Source organism: Xiphias gladius, chromosome 20, assembly GCF_016859285.1.
Source record: "Xiphias gladius isolate SHS-SW01 ecotype Sanya breed wild chromosome 20, ASM1685928v1, whole genome shotgun sequence".
NCBI classification, from domain to species: Eukaryota; Metazoa; Chordata; class Actinopteri; order Istiophoriformes; family Xiphiidae; genus Xiphias; species Xiphias gladius.
Genome location: NC_053419.1, coordinates 2727628 through 2742769, shown reverse-complemented (window position 1 = coordinate 2742769; position 15142 = coordinate 2727628). Strand labels below are relative to the sequence as shown.

General features: G+C 42.8%; 1 protein-coding gene across 4 annotated transcripts in view; it reads right to left on the bottom strand.

The window, feature by feature from the left end:
• mbd2 (methyl-CpG binding domain protein 2) overlaps positions 1–13012 on the bottom strand; it is a 33328-nt gene extending 20316 nt beyond the window's left edge. For all 4 annotated transcript variants that reach the window (XR_005709715.1, XM_040157878.1, XM_040157879.1 and 1 more), the window contains exons 1-5: positions 12518–13012; positions 7816–7975; positions 3188–3328; positions 1129–1219; positions 874–1051 (exon numbers count right to left, since the gene is read on the bottom strand). Coding sequence is in view for 3 of the 4 variants with exons in the window: in XM_040157878.1 (XP_040013812.1) it covers positions 874–1051; positions 1129–1219; positions 3188–3328; positions 7816–7975; positions 12518–12627 (680 nt within the window). In the remaining variant the exon portion in view is untranslated. The remainder of the gene's footprint in view (positions 1–873; positions 1052–1128; positions 1220–3187; positions 3329–7815; positions 7976–12517) is intronic.
• Positions 13013–15142: the final 2130 nt, after the last annotated feature.

Below are 15142 nucleotides of genomic sequence, written 5' to 3'. Positions count from 1 at the left end.
AGGGTTTTATCAGAAGATGGGAACAATAAAATGACATTTTACACGTCTGACGTGTTTCTGTGGTATGAAACTATTTATTTATTTAGTTTTATTTTTTTAAACACACCCCATGGCTTTGCTCACACACCTCATCACTTTTTAGCTGAACACTCATGTTAAGACGAATACGTTAACCTCAGCTAACCACAACAATGAGCTTTTTACAGTCCTAAACCCCTAACGAGCATTTTTCATAGAAATACAGTACGTCCTTATGGCTGCCTGGTGAGCTTAGAAACACGTTTGAGCCAGGACCATGAGGCCTGGGCCCATTCCGTTCAAAATATGGTGATGATAGCTCTTAAACTGACACAAAACTATTTGTTTAGGTAGAGACCCAAAAAGTCTATTTGGAGAGTCCAAAAGTAATGACACTCAGTTGGCATCAGCAATGTAACATTCTGGATATTTCTCTGAAAATCAACAAAAACGAATAAAGCACTTAAAAAAAAAAGGCCTGCAGAAACGTCTGTGCTCAAAAGTATGGGACTTAAAGCGATGCTAACGCAAAACAGCTACCTGCCTTGCCGGACACCTTTCAGCTTGTAATGTTATGAGCTAAAATGTCTGCTGGACTCAGTGATATGTTCTGCTCTGTATGCACTTCTATTACAGGATCATAGGACCTTGTGCTGTCGAGCAACGTGCTGTTTCCGCAGGCTGTGTGAGGATTCCGGCGGGTGCTTTCCACAGCGTTGCCGAAGTTTCGACTCGGCAACATCTGGGAAAATAGTGCTTATGCTGAAGTTGATGATGTCACTTCCCACACAAGAGCTTGGCATGAGTAAAACCCCATGACTCTCGGGTACATTCTTATACTGAGATATTTCTCACCGGATGTGTTCGTCAGTGACTGTAAAGGCCTTGCAGAGCGGCTGGGACGTGTTCAGCCAGATGGCCGGGTTTTTCTCAGCGGCCACAGATGTCTGTCCTGTGATCGGAGACGAGCTCATGTGCAGGGCGCTGGCGATGGCGGACAGGAGAGTGTCATCGCTGGAGTCTGGACCGACACCTGGAGACAGGGAGGCTTAGAGGTCAGAGCTCAGGATTGGAGCTTGGTGTGCATTCAGGTTAATGCTGGAGACTTACTCTGCAGTCCTTTGGGCAGGTCCATGGTCCTCAGGACTTCCTCTGTGACGTCTGATGACCGAAGACCTTTCAACCTCTTCTCCCAAAACAGCTGCAGCCAGACAGACAAGGACAGAGAGAGGTTACTTGGTATGTGTTAATGACACCCAACGCAGATTCTTCTGAAAAATAGTTATAGTAATAGTAAATAACAAATTAAACTAGTTTATAGAAGTCACAAACTTTATATTTCATTTTAAAGTTTCGGCCTCAGTCTCTGTCTTAGCAGCCTGACTAACTTACCGACGACAACACAGAGGGGTGAGCAGAGACAAGCCAGTGTGTGTCATCTCTACAGCCATTATGACCCTCTCTCTCTCTCTCTCTCTCTCTCTCTCTCTCTCTCACGCACATGCACACGCATGCATGCACCTGGTTGGCTGGGTCTGGTGGATGAGAATATACAGTCTATCTTTCTCTCTCTCTGTCTCTCTCTTTCTCTCTCTTATTTCCAATTTACATTGTGGACATGACATTCAGATCTAGTTCTGTCAAAGCAGGCTGTAGACATGATGAGGAGAAATTCCAACTACTGTTTGGGAAAAGATTAAATATTCAATCTGCAATGATCTGTTCAAACTGAAAAGGAACAGTATTTTTGACAAAATAACCTCAGCTCAACGGTCCACTCACTGGCTTTTTAAAATTTCAAACATGGAACATCTCACTGTGAATTTTAAACATTCAAGTCTCACAGTCTACATCTCACACAGTCTCAAAGACTGTGACAATTTCTGGGTTTAAATTTCACAGAGTTTATGTGCGGCAGGCCATGTCTTGTCCTCTAGCAGAGGGCATTCGTAAAACACATTCTCACTCTGATCTGTATTGTGTATGTGTTGCCCTTAGTGAACTGGGCTGCTGTTTGTTTGTTTGTAAATGCAACAGGCAAAGACAGATGGAAAAATCGTGGCTAAAAGCGGAGGAGAACTTTGCCATTAGGCAAGGAGGGCAGCTTCTTTGGGACCCCAAAACAAGAGGAGCCCCTAACGATGACCAGTGTGAACCACGTGAGTTGTTGCTGAGGATGCACAATATCCAGTGTGTAAAAATATAGTCTCAAAAGTAAAATTACTCATTAGACAGATTGGTCCCTTTCATTGTTACAGATACATTACGTAGTAGCCTAAGTAGAATTTTAATGTTGTTGCTAATGGAATTTGGGCTACTCTATGTACTTCTGCAAATTCAGCGGAGTAGAAATGTAAAGTAGCATAAAATTAATACATTCCAGTTAAGTAAAAAAACCTCCTGAGTAAATGAATTTAGTTGCTTTTCACTGGCTGATTCAATAAGCAGTTATTAATAAGCAGAGGAAAGCAGAGGAAAAATTAAGGTCAATGATACTTCCATGTCAGTCAGCAACCTCCTTACTGGTGGAAAATAATATTACACCTGACGACATTTACCCGAGTATTACAGTTTTGCGGTACTTGTACTTTATGTGAAGGACACCTGTACTTGTTATTCTGCTATTTCTATATGACAGTTTGTTACTGGTCACTTTCAGATTTTACACACAAAACATATGGTAACAAATAAAACATGGGGCATTATTATAGATTTAACTATCCAGCAGTATATAAAGTTGTTCAAATTAGCCCACCTTGAACAGACTTTAAGTAAATCTCAGTACATAGCACTAAAATACTTCTTCAATTCTAATTATGTAACATTTGAATGCAGAACTTTTACCTTTAACAGAGTATTTTTATAGTTAAGAGTTTTAATAAAGCACAATAAGACACAACGCAGGGCCCACTCCTGTGGCCCCTAATTACTAAGTCTATTACAACATGTAACTCTTGATTTCGGACATAGCTCCTGTGTGTGTCGTGCCGCCTTTCCCATGATGCCTCAGCATCCTCTAGTGGTCACAGTTGCCATGACAACCTGGCTTTCTCCAATGTGCCATCTCTTGTGTAACAGCCTGACCTTGTCCTCAGCCATTACTATGGAGACACCAGCAATGTGTGTGCGCGCGCGCGTATGTGTGCGTGTGTGCACTTCACCGTCTCACCTGTCTGGGCTGCTCGGTTGCTTTCTGCGGGTCTGTCTTCACCTTGTTGCCGGGATGACTCGTAACCTTGGTAACGGGCTGTTTGAAGATGGACGCCGTTTGTCTGATTGGCAGAGCTGTGTTCAGGTCCGGTTTTCCTCCCTGGACAAGACAGATTAAATGTTAATGACATGTCTCCGCTTCTTTCTATCTAATTCCTTCCTTTTGTCCTACCTTCCTTCCCACCCACCCTTCTTTTTTTCCTTCTTTACTTCCTTCTCTTTTTTTTCCTAGTTCCTTCCCTCTTTGGTGGTCTATTTTACTTTCCTAAATGTGAGACAGAGAGTTATAATAAACCTGTTACCTGTGTTTGTCAGTTGAGTTTAATGGGTTAACTCTAAGATGAGGTATCACAGACAACAACAGGGCGTGTGTGTGTGTTCATTCTCCCATGCAATGATGTGTGTAGAGAAGCAGCATGATGCAGACTTACAAACCACGTCAACACAGCACGTACGCTGACACATACACACATACTATTTCTGCCCTGCTGAAGGATGTTGATGTTGGCTGGTTGTATTTAAAAACAACATATCTCAACAACTTGTGCTCTGGGCCTGTAGTTATCAAACATCTAAGGAACCGTCCTAGGAATCACGCTCACAGTTAAAGGAAAAATTCAACATTTTGGGAAATACACGTATTTCACTTTTTTGGTGAGAGTGAAATGAGAAACTATGTATCAATGTAATGTCTTACTTTGTATGTACCAACCTTCTCATGTAACTCTCAGCAAGAAAGCAAATGATCATATTTCCCAAAATTGTCGCACTACTCCTTTAAACCAGGATCACAACCAGTCCTCTGTCAGGGTAGGACTGAGAGTCATTTATGAAGCTTCCTACACTGACTTTCAGCAGAAGAAGCGTGACAGTTTCTGTTTAACCACACTCTCAGCTGTGAAGTAGTTATTTTGATACATGTAGTTTTCCTGACAGGTGCAGACTGGAGTATTAAACAATGTGTAACATTGGAATTGCAGAAAACACTCCCACTTTTAGGTCTAAGGCTGTATGTGTATAGGCAAATAACTAATGTAGGTTATGTTAGCAAACATGTGGCAGCAAAATAATTACATAGCATGTAACGGAAATTCCTATGATCTGTCATCTGAGGCAACATCCGTTTTTGGCCAAGCACAGCTGGATCAGCTGTCAGTCGGATCTTATAGCTCTGTGGCAACTTTTGCTGGTTTGGAATTTGCATTTGCACTTATATGCACTTTCCAAACAATAATAAGGGTGTTTTTTTTATGTCTCTTTATTTTTCCCTCTTACAACAAACTGTTTTGACAAAAATCTACACATATATTAAAAACCTGCCTTATTCTGTGTTTACTGTGCACAGATAAGTCAAACTATAGTTGGACTGCACCGGTCAGACGTGACCGCACATGAGCCATTTCTACTGTCAGAATGCTTTTCCTTTTTAATGCTATAATTATTTACTTCTGCATTTATATTCTGTTTATTAATTATTTATTTAATAATACAGGTTATAATTAGATTGTATATTTAATGTTTTGCAGAAATGATTTATAAGCCTGAATTTTTTAGGAGAAGGGGAAAATATGTAAAAAACACTCTCAAAACACTCAAAACACATACTGCAGTAATGCATCACTAAGTAACGCTTTACAGTAATTTGATTACTTTTTCGGTAACAAGTAGTATAAGGGATTACAATAAGAAATTCAGCAATTACATTACACTTACTAATCCCAATAACGCTGTATTGCTTTGAAATTTGGGGGCCGGATTGTTCACTCTCTGACTGGAGTTTGAGGGAGGGTCGATATCAGTTTATCAGTCAGATATCAGTCAAGTAAATTTTGTGTGTTCTCGGCCGGCTGATGTGGCTGATGTTAGGTGTAAGGCTTCCGCTAAGGATGGTCCCGTGTACGCTTGCTCCTCCGAGGAGAAATAAGAGGTTTGGGACAGCCTTCAACAAGGAGCACCAGAATGATTTCCGGGTCATGTGAGGATCGAGGATAAAGGAACAATCAAAAAAGAAAACTGGGATGTAACCATGGAGGCCGGATTAGTATGTGTGTCAACCTCCTGTCAATCCAAGGTTAACTACCTAGCTTTCAGCTATCAACGAAATTCCTAACATTAGCCAACATAAGCTACTAGCCACAGCAGACCAAGTAGGGCTGTAGCAGCAAAACACCTGAGTGTACTGAATTGAGCCAGGGTGTGTGTGATTGCTTCTAAATTCAACCCGTGGCTCATGAGGTAAGAGGTAGAGCGGGTTGTACTTTAACCAGGGGGCTGGTGGTTCTATGCCTGGCTCCTACGTCCTCCATTTGTCGCGGTGTCCTTGGGCAAGACACTGAACCCCAAGGTGCTCCGGGTGGGCAGGCCAGCGCCTTGTATGGTAGCTCTTAATTGTAAAGCACGTCTTCTGTTATGGTAGAAAAGTGGTATACATGTGCACCATTTAGTAGGCTGTTTTCACGGAAGACATTTCGATATATGATAGTGAAACCACAGGTAAACCTTAAAACCACAGCTGTAAATGATAAAATTAATGATGAGTTCATTCCATTTAGCTGGTTTAGTTTCAGGTTCCTGGTATTGTTCACGCTGCCTCACAGTCACACTGTCATGACTTACTGGGACACTTGAATTGAGGGTCCTAAGAGGGTCGGAAACTTTTTGGCTGGCGAGAACTGATTTCGTACTCTTAGATGTTTGGTACATTCAAGTCCCGATTTCCTTTCTGTTCTCCACAGGGTGAACCCTTACATTTTACTGACCTCATAATCTGTCCTCCAGCTATAGTGTGTGTGTGTGTGTGTGTGTGTGTGTGTGTGTGTGTGTGTGTGTGTGTGTGTGTGTGTGTGTGTGTGTGTGTGTGTGTGTGTGTGTGTGTTCACTTAAAAAAAAAAAAAAAAAAAAAAAACACTGAAGAGTTTCTTTTCTCTACACACTGACTGTTATCTCTGGTACAAAAGACTGCAGCCCAGGAACACAAAACAACACACACACACATGCGTACGTGTGCAGAGGCATGCCAGCACACATATTTGACCTCACACACACTCACATGCACACGCACGAGTTTGTGCAGCTATCCTTGTTAGGACATCGCATTGACTTCCCTTCATTGTGGCCAGCCTAACCCTAACCCCAGCCTGAACCTTAACCAGGACAGGGATTTGGTCCCCATGAGGACTACTGGTAGCGACAAAGTCAGTGTTTATACCGGGAAAAGGTTCTAAAAGAGGTAACAAAAACACGTACACACACATAGCAGTCTGATCTGTGTGGGCGGAGTTTATTAGTGCAGTAACACTGGTCTGTCTGTTAGCGTAGCTTAAACCATGACTGTGGAAAATCCTGGTGTCTGACAGCTCAAGTGGAGCAGTGGACAGTGGACAACTCAAACATAGGCCTGGTCAACAGTGTAACCGCAGTTCTAAAAGAAGGTATATTAAATTACTTACAACCATAGCAACAGTGCAGATGCTACTGGACTTTGTTAGTATCCATTAGTGATATTTTCAGTTAACCTACTGGTGAAAACATGGTGTGGATTTATCCTCTATGAGTCAGGTTTGGTTTGTGTGTGAGACGATTCAAATGTAATTAGATAAATTCCTGAACACGTTAACGAATCCAGTCTGCTCACAGTTTAATGAGCCGTGTCAAGAAAACACAGCTGAAAATGCTAAATGTGGTGCAGCTGATTGAAGAGCTTTGGGCTAATGTTCAAAGCAAACACACTGTTAACTGCAGTCTAGATCAATGACGGGACTTCATGACAAGACCGAGACAAGCCTGACACCTGGGAGACGGAGGAAAGTCTGAGTCAAAACACCCACGAGACAAGTCTGAGACACAACTCATTGTCAACGCGCTCACAAGATAAAGAAAACCCACAAGACCAGGACAGGTCAAAACACTGACAAGACTGAGACAAGTACGAACCAAAACACTCATGAGTGTGTCCATCCCTCTGCCGGAGGGATGGACAGCATTCTTCCAAAAGATAATCCCTCATTTGGGGTTTTGTTGATGGCGGTGGAGAGCGCTGTCTAACACGTCGGTTCAAAATCTCCCATAAGTTGTTCAACTTGGATGAGATCCGGTGACTCCGGAGGCCATAGCGTATGATTCACATCATTTTCATACTGATCAAACCAATCAGTGACTCGTCTTGCTCATGGATGCAGGCGTTGTCATCCTGGAATAGACTACTCCCATCGGGATAGAAATGTTTCATCATGGGATAAAGGTTTTCAACGTCATGTCAATTGCTTAATCGTACCATGCAGTGCACCTGTGTGGAAACATCTGTATCCGTTATGTTTCTCTACTAATTTATTCTGGTGTCACCCGTCTGTATATACTATCACATAAATGATGAGAGCAGAAGAAGATAGAGGGTTTATCCAGCAGTGGGCAGGGCTTCACCCACACATCACTGTCCTACTCTGTAGTGAATGAGTGTTTGTCAACTGACCTGCTGAACTGTCAACCTGGTGCAGGGAGAGCTGTGCTAATCGGATAATCTGTTAACACACAACACGACCACAGCGCAGCCACGGCCCCTCCCCCACAGGTATGATCCCTCAACGTTACCTTGGCCAAGCTGAGTGGGTCGTGTCGAAGCCTCTGTTTGTTCTTCTGCAGTTTCCCAGGCATCATCTTCCCCGTCCGGAAGTCGAAACATCCCAGATCCACTGTGTTACCAAGATAACGGGACAGTTGAGGCTTACTCCGGAACTTCTTCCCTGTAGGACTGAAGGAAGGAGGGTGGGAACAAAGGAAGGAGGGATAAGAGAGTCAGACAGATAAAAATACTGTAATTAACACTATAAATATGGTCATTTCGGATATCTAAAAAAAATATATATATTGACATATTTTTAACACTGTTACTAGACCAGAACTAAATTGGACATATCATGAATTTAAGACAGAATTAGAGAACTTGACTTTGGGGTTGTAATATTGTCAGTGGTGATATCTGGAATTCATGTTTCACAAAGTCCAAACTGAACTGCAGAAAGCTTAAACCAGAGGCTCCAAACAGCAGAAAGTCCAAAGAGACTACAGTCATAATTAGAGGGTAATTACACACGTCTAACAGTACTGTGTATTAGTGCTTCAACAAGTCATCAGTAAACTACATAACGAGAGTCCAGTGACACTGACAAAACATCATCCAGACTGAAGGAACAAACATGGCTGCCTGACATCTGTCCATCATTCAGTGTAAAGCTACTAAACTCTCCTTTTCATCTTCAAATATCTGGATCACCAGCATTAATGTTTAACTCCATCATACAAGGTTGGATAAACTCCTAGTCCAGTCTGATGATTTATTCATTCTCAACACTTCATAGCTGCCATTTCCACTTGTCTGATGGGGGTACCATGGAAACACCTATCCACCCACAGGACCTGGCGCTCACCACAGCTGGAGACAGTAGGCCTTTCTCAAGCTGCGTTGTCGCTTCCACTTGTGTTCACATTTAGTCAGTGCAGTCCAGATGCCAAGCAGTGTTGTTGTCCCACCCTCTTTATTAAGTTGACTTGGGTCAAGTATCCCAGTATGCATTGTCCGTCACCAGGAGCAAGGTTCACAACTGTTATAATGTCAATTTCAGAACAATTCCTTTCGGTCTCAAAGCCAAACTCTAATACTTGTTGCTGCCAAATGAGTTGACTATTTCTTGGCTCTAAACAGATGCCAGGCAACAGAAAGTTACTAGTCACACTCGCTAATTTCACACTGCCATGGTCGTGAGTTCAAGCTTGGTGTTCTCTGTACTCTGAGAAAGTCAGTCAGCTATGACATCACATCTGACACTAGCAGAAACTGTCAAACACTTCCTCATTCACTGCTCTGTAATACCACACACTAACAAACACACACACACACACAAACATTTGTACTTCTATACTTGTGATGGCCCTCATAGACATAATCCATCGGCAAGACCCTACCTTTAACCTAAGTCTAATTCTAACGTAAACCCTAAAGAGAAGAAGAACAGACGTGCGAGGACCATACAAAATGCCCTCAGTGCCGCTGAGTGTAATTGGTCCTCACAAAGATAGAAGCACAAGAACAGACACAGTCACTCAGCTGTGTTTGACATGTAGGTCAGCAGCAACAAATCAAAGATCACAGGCTCTGTGTGTGTGCGTGTGTGTGTGCGTGTGTGCGTGCGTGCCTGCGTGCGTGTGTCTGACCGTATCATGTATATTGCGTTTTATCTTGCTCCAACTCTTCATCGAAACTATGTAATATTTACACTATGAAGTATTCGAACCTGAGTCTCCATGTTTTTGGACTCCTGTTTTAGATGGTATGTGTGAATCAGAATTCCGTGGTTTTGAACAAAGCTCCTGATAAACAGCATGAGTTTGTAAAAATGTAGCCAACAGACGCCTCAGCAGGATGTTGCCGCTGTTCCAGTAAGTCAGCCTGCTGAGTGGTTTCCTTACTGGAATTGATGAGTCACATTACAAAACAAACTGAAAGTAAAGCAAAATCTCAGCTCTGAGACCCGCTGATCTCATTCATGTTAAAGATCCAGGATTCGACAAGGACAGGACGTTTCTGACTCTGAGCTGTTAATCTGGCGGAGCCATGTCTCCGCTGATCAGCAGTGGAGATGCTGATCAGTGGATGTATATACAGTCTCTGAATCAACAACTTTCTTGATCAACAGGAAGTAAACGCAGTCTCTGGAAACAGCCGACAGCTCTGCAGCGACACGTCCTCACCACAGACCTGCATCAGGAGTGACAGCGTTTCCTCTTCCATCTAACACATCAGTGATGAGACATGATACAGCATCGGTAAAAAGTAAAAGCCGAAAATTCAGACTCGATTGTGATCTGCTTTAGGGAGAAGCTGAACTGCTTTACGCTGCTGTTTGATATCCTGTGTTCTCTCACAGTGATGGTTACCAAGGCTGAGAAACAGTGTCAGAGCAGTGAAGCACTGAGGGACTTGGATAAAATGTTATGTGCATGAAGTGCATAAAGAATAAAACAGAACCGAGGCCGCAACTTACTGATTTTCACCTTGTGAGTCTGTGTGTGTGTGTGTGTATGTGTGTGTGTGTGTGTGTGTATGGCATCATGGCAAATGCGGTCCTGGAGAAACCTACTGCAGCGGGAACTACCATATAGTTGGTTTTGAGTACTTTGGCCGGTGTCTCTCTGTCTGTCTCTCTTTACAGGTGTGTAGTTGAGATCAAAATGAAGGCAGAGTTGGAAGGTGGGCACGGTCCAACTCATGGGTTGGAACATCACCGTGTCGTGGCTGGCGTGATCCCATTGCAAGATGGCAGCAGGATGTAAGAGTGCTTACACAGCAGAATGCAATCTTACAATATTCCTATATTATATCTACAGACTTTTGGTTAAAAAAAAGGGAAAAAATGATATAAATGTGGAGGACAAAATAATAATGATCATACAGAATGAATCAACTCCTAACTAATATTAGTTTTCATCATGGGAGGCGGGGTCCCTTATTCACAATGCCAACTACTGACTGACCTCCTTATCAAAACTTTGAAAGTTTGTTTGGCTGCCCTGTGAACAGATACACCAGCTGCTCTTCTGTTGTACTTCTGACAGAGTAGCTGTTCAAAGAGTGTGTGCCGTAATATCAAACTGCAGATTTAGTCCACCGGTTGAACAATGGACAGTTCCACTACATCACCAGCACTTGTCTTCAAGGCCACATGTCTGCAATGCCGTACCCCTATTATTATAATAATAATGATGGGGATTACTGCAGATCTGATAGCCTGTCTGAGTGTCATGGTTAAACTCTGCCCAAGGCAAGACACACGACGCTAGCCCTAGTTAGTCCTGCTAGTGCAGCCACCAGAGGAGTAGCGTTGCTGCCTTCAGACGTTATCATCCCGTGGAGTTTTTTTTTAAGCTACCGGCGCTGACCTACCAGAAAATTCATGGAAATAAGCGGTAGCGGCAAATGTCAGTAGAAATCATCAGACACATTTCTGTCTCGAAGTTCATAAATGTTACTACATTTATGAACTACATACTACATACTTCAAGACTTCGGCTATTTCCTTTTTGCAGGGTTGTTGTGCAGGGTCCTTTTTGATTTTTAAGGGTTTCCTTTTTTCTGGTTACTTCTGATTAGCCCATATTGGAAGAGGTAGATTGCACTGGATCTGCTAATGTTGTTGCATCTTTCCAGACCTAACTGTCATAATCAGTTGGATGAAATCTTATTCGAAAGCCGTTTGCTGAACTTTGGCTGAAATGCTTATTCCTTGTCTTGACTAGAACTAGGCTAAAATGTTTGTGTCTTTCTTTGACTAAGACGAGACTAAAATGTCCAGAGTTTTAGTCCACTAAAAAAAATTACTAAAAATAAAAGGGTGAGGTCGAATAAATGGGACTAAAACTAACATGGACTTTTTATGTCTGGACCAAGACTCAGACTAAATCTAAAAAATAGCTGACAAAATCAACACCAGTGTTTATTAATCTCTCTGTTAATAACTGTAACTTCTGCCAAGGGCCATAAGTGGATAATACATGGCAATATATTAATGAATGATGATAAAGTAAAACACAGTTGTAATAATATGAAAATGTCTTCGTAGGAGAAGTTAGGGTTGTTGACAAACACTGCACATTAATAAACACTTAAAAGCTGTATCCAACTTCATCAGAGTGTGTTATAAACCCATTTATTAAATGTTTGTAAAATTACTATGAATGCTAAAAGGGGGGCTTACTGTAAAGTGTTACCCAAAGAGGTCGTTTTTGGCATGCAACCGCTTGATGTTCGACCAGGCTTAAGGCGTTGGGTATGTGCTGGTTGTGCATTTTGTGTACAAATGTATCTAATGCAGTTAAATAACCATATGAAGCTGAAGTCAAATGTGGCACACCATCGGCATTTGCCAGGACAACCAGCACAGAGCCACTGTGCAAACCCCTAGAGGGATATTACTCAGATCTTGTGGTGGATATTACGGGGTTGTAATTAAAAAAAAATAAAATCACAAAATGTTCCTGATGTTTCACTGTGGGCACCATGTTGACCCCCACAGAGCCACTGTCTGAACGCATCCAGCAGCATACAAGCGCCACACTGTAACTTCTCTGAGCAGAACGGAGTCACTTTAACGCTTTCTGCTCAACTTTCAGCAGCACAAGTGAGAGCTAATGATGCCGGCCAGATGTAGGACCGAACGCCACGGGCTGACCGATCGATCGGCGCTTGACTGCGTGAGCGGGCTGATCAGCGACTTGATCGATGAGTGTGACGGGGTACCTGTAGTAGTAGACGTCGCTCTTCCCGGCGCTCAGTCCGGACTTCCTGATCACTTCTTCTTTCTTCCAGCCGGGCGGCAGAGCGGGGCAGTCCGTCCTCTTCCTCTCCATCCTCGCACGCTTATCGATCCCACGATTAGGTCACGATCGGCCCGGTCGGTCACCCAGTAAACACCGACGAGGAGCCTCCGGAAAACAGCGTGGTGGGAAACCCAGCGGAGCAGCAGCCCGGGCGGACCGACGTCACGGATGTTACGTTAACAGCCGCTCTCCCTCCCTCCCTCCGCTCCGGCTGTTTCTGCTAGTTGCAGCAGTTGTTTCGGGCTAAATGGAGATTAAAAAAAAAAAAAAAAAAGTGTCCCGCCTCAGACTGTGAGCTGGGATGTGGCGGGTTAAAACTGCGCCCACGCCTGGATTCGGTTTCGTTTCCCTCCGGAGGGAGCCAACGGCTCATCTGATCCGAGCAGAACTGAGCTGAACTGAGCTCGACCAACGGCGGGTTGTGACGTCTGAGATATCGCTCGCTCGCTCACGCACGCACCCGCACCCACACACACACACACACACACACACACACACACACACACACACACACACACACACACCCTCTCAGAGATCGTCCGTTACGGAAGATGCTTCACTCGGTCGTGGTCTAAGAATAACTGATCCAGTAAGTCCAAAATACGGAAGCCGAGAGCTTTCGAGGCTGCGCTTATATTATTATCCTGTTATCTCCCATTTCAGAATCCTACAAAAAGAGAGAAAGATGGACTCTTCGATTAAAATTGAATTACTGACTGATTTCCAGATATGCTTTTGACAGAGGTTTATGAATTTATATGTTTAAAGACAAGATAAGTACTTGGCACTTGGGACCTGCATGTCTTAACTGCCCATTAAATTTGACAGTTATATATTTAGTAATATAAAATGAAATTTCATCAAAAACACAGACGAAGAAACAAAAGAAACAGAATTAATTAAATGTTATATCAACTTACATCAAATAAAGTGGACTGGTTGTTTATTTATAGAATATATAACTAATAACTATAATGTTTACCTTGTAAACTTGGTACCTGTTGGTGAAACTCACACCAAATGACATGTCATATACGCTGTTCATTTTGTGACACAACCTGGCCTATATATAGATACATATGTTGTTGCTTTTCATGGTAAGGCTTGGGGAGGACTTTGTGTGACAGCCTCGGCGGTGTTTTTCTGGTGCCGGGACTTTGAGGCAGAGTAACCCCCCCCTCCTTTTCCTCCCCCACACCTCTCTGTTTCAATCCACCAGTGACATCAGAGGCTCTGGGTTAAAGGGGCCTGCAGCAGCCATTAAGCCTGGAGCAACATTTGGTCTTTATGCCCTAAAGGTTTACATGGGTTCCCGGAACCCATGTGATCCCATAATACATCCCCGCTTGATTCCGACTGGCTCTAACATCATGCAAACGTGAACAAAAATAACCTCACAAGAACAAGGTTGCCGGAGCTTTTGGAGCCAGGCACCACAGTTGCTCCTCACCAACTCCAAGACCTCAGGGCATGATGGGAAACACCCACCTCACCTAATCTAACAGCTGATTGGTTTAGAAGTTGGCTCGACAACACAATTTTCATTTTTGGTGTCATTTGAGAGATTTAGATGTTATTAGTCGGGTTTTGCACGATGAAGGTTTGTTCTCGTAAGAGAATAAGTGTTACGTGGTCAATGGTGACTTTTATCAGTAAGAGAGGCTCAATGCATTCAGCTTGCATTACAGATAGTTCATAGACTGCAGATAATCTATAATAGTTGTAGTCTACAATAGGAATATTACTGATTTAATTCTTGAAGCGTTAAGCGACAAAAACTTTAAATGAGATGTGAAGATTCTTAAAATAACATCTGTGCAGATGTGAAGCCATGATCAATAAGGAAAACTATTGTCTTGAATTTCTTTCTTTTCAACGTGTATTTTGACTATCGATTAATGTTTTGAATTTATTTATGTTGTTTGAAAGGGATAGCAAGTCCCAGTGTGTTGATTTACAGACAAGATGGTGGATGACAATGGACACCATGGTAGACACTCACAGGAAATGACGCTGCAATATTGAATTCTTCTTTGCAGATTTCAATTAGACAATGTATGTGTAAGAGTGGGATGATGAATAAGACAGTGCCGGAGATGGTGAATGTATGCTGGGGTGTCTGTTTTCTTCATGGCTGCAAGTGGAGCGATCACTGGAACAGTTAAAATGCCAAGTTAAACGGTCATCAACTGAAACTACAGATAGGTGAAAAAATTCAAGGAAAAACCTGAATAAATGGGTGGGGAAACATAACGAATGCAGAAGCTTCCACAAAGATGCACTGCATGGTACAATTGAGCAGTTAACATCCAATCGTGCTCTGTGGCATGTGTCAAAATGCTGAGCAGGCCCCGTTGATTCTGATTTTGTCTCAAGATGGCAAGAGGAAAAGATGTAAGTGATGGGAGTGGTCTCTTCCAGGATGACAGTGCCCCCATCAATAAGGCATGAGGGGTCACTGAATGGTTTGATCAGCACGAAAATGAATCATATGCTATGGGCTTCACAGTCACCAGGTCTCAACCCAACTAAGAACCTATGGGAG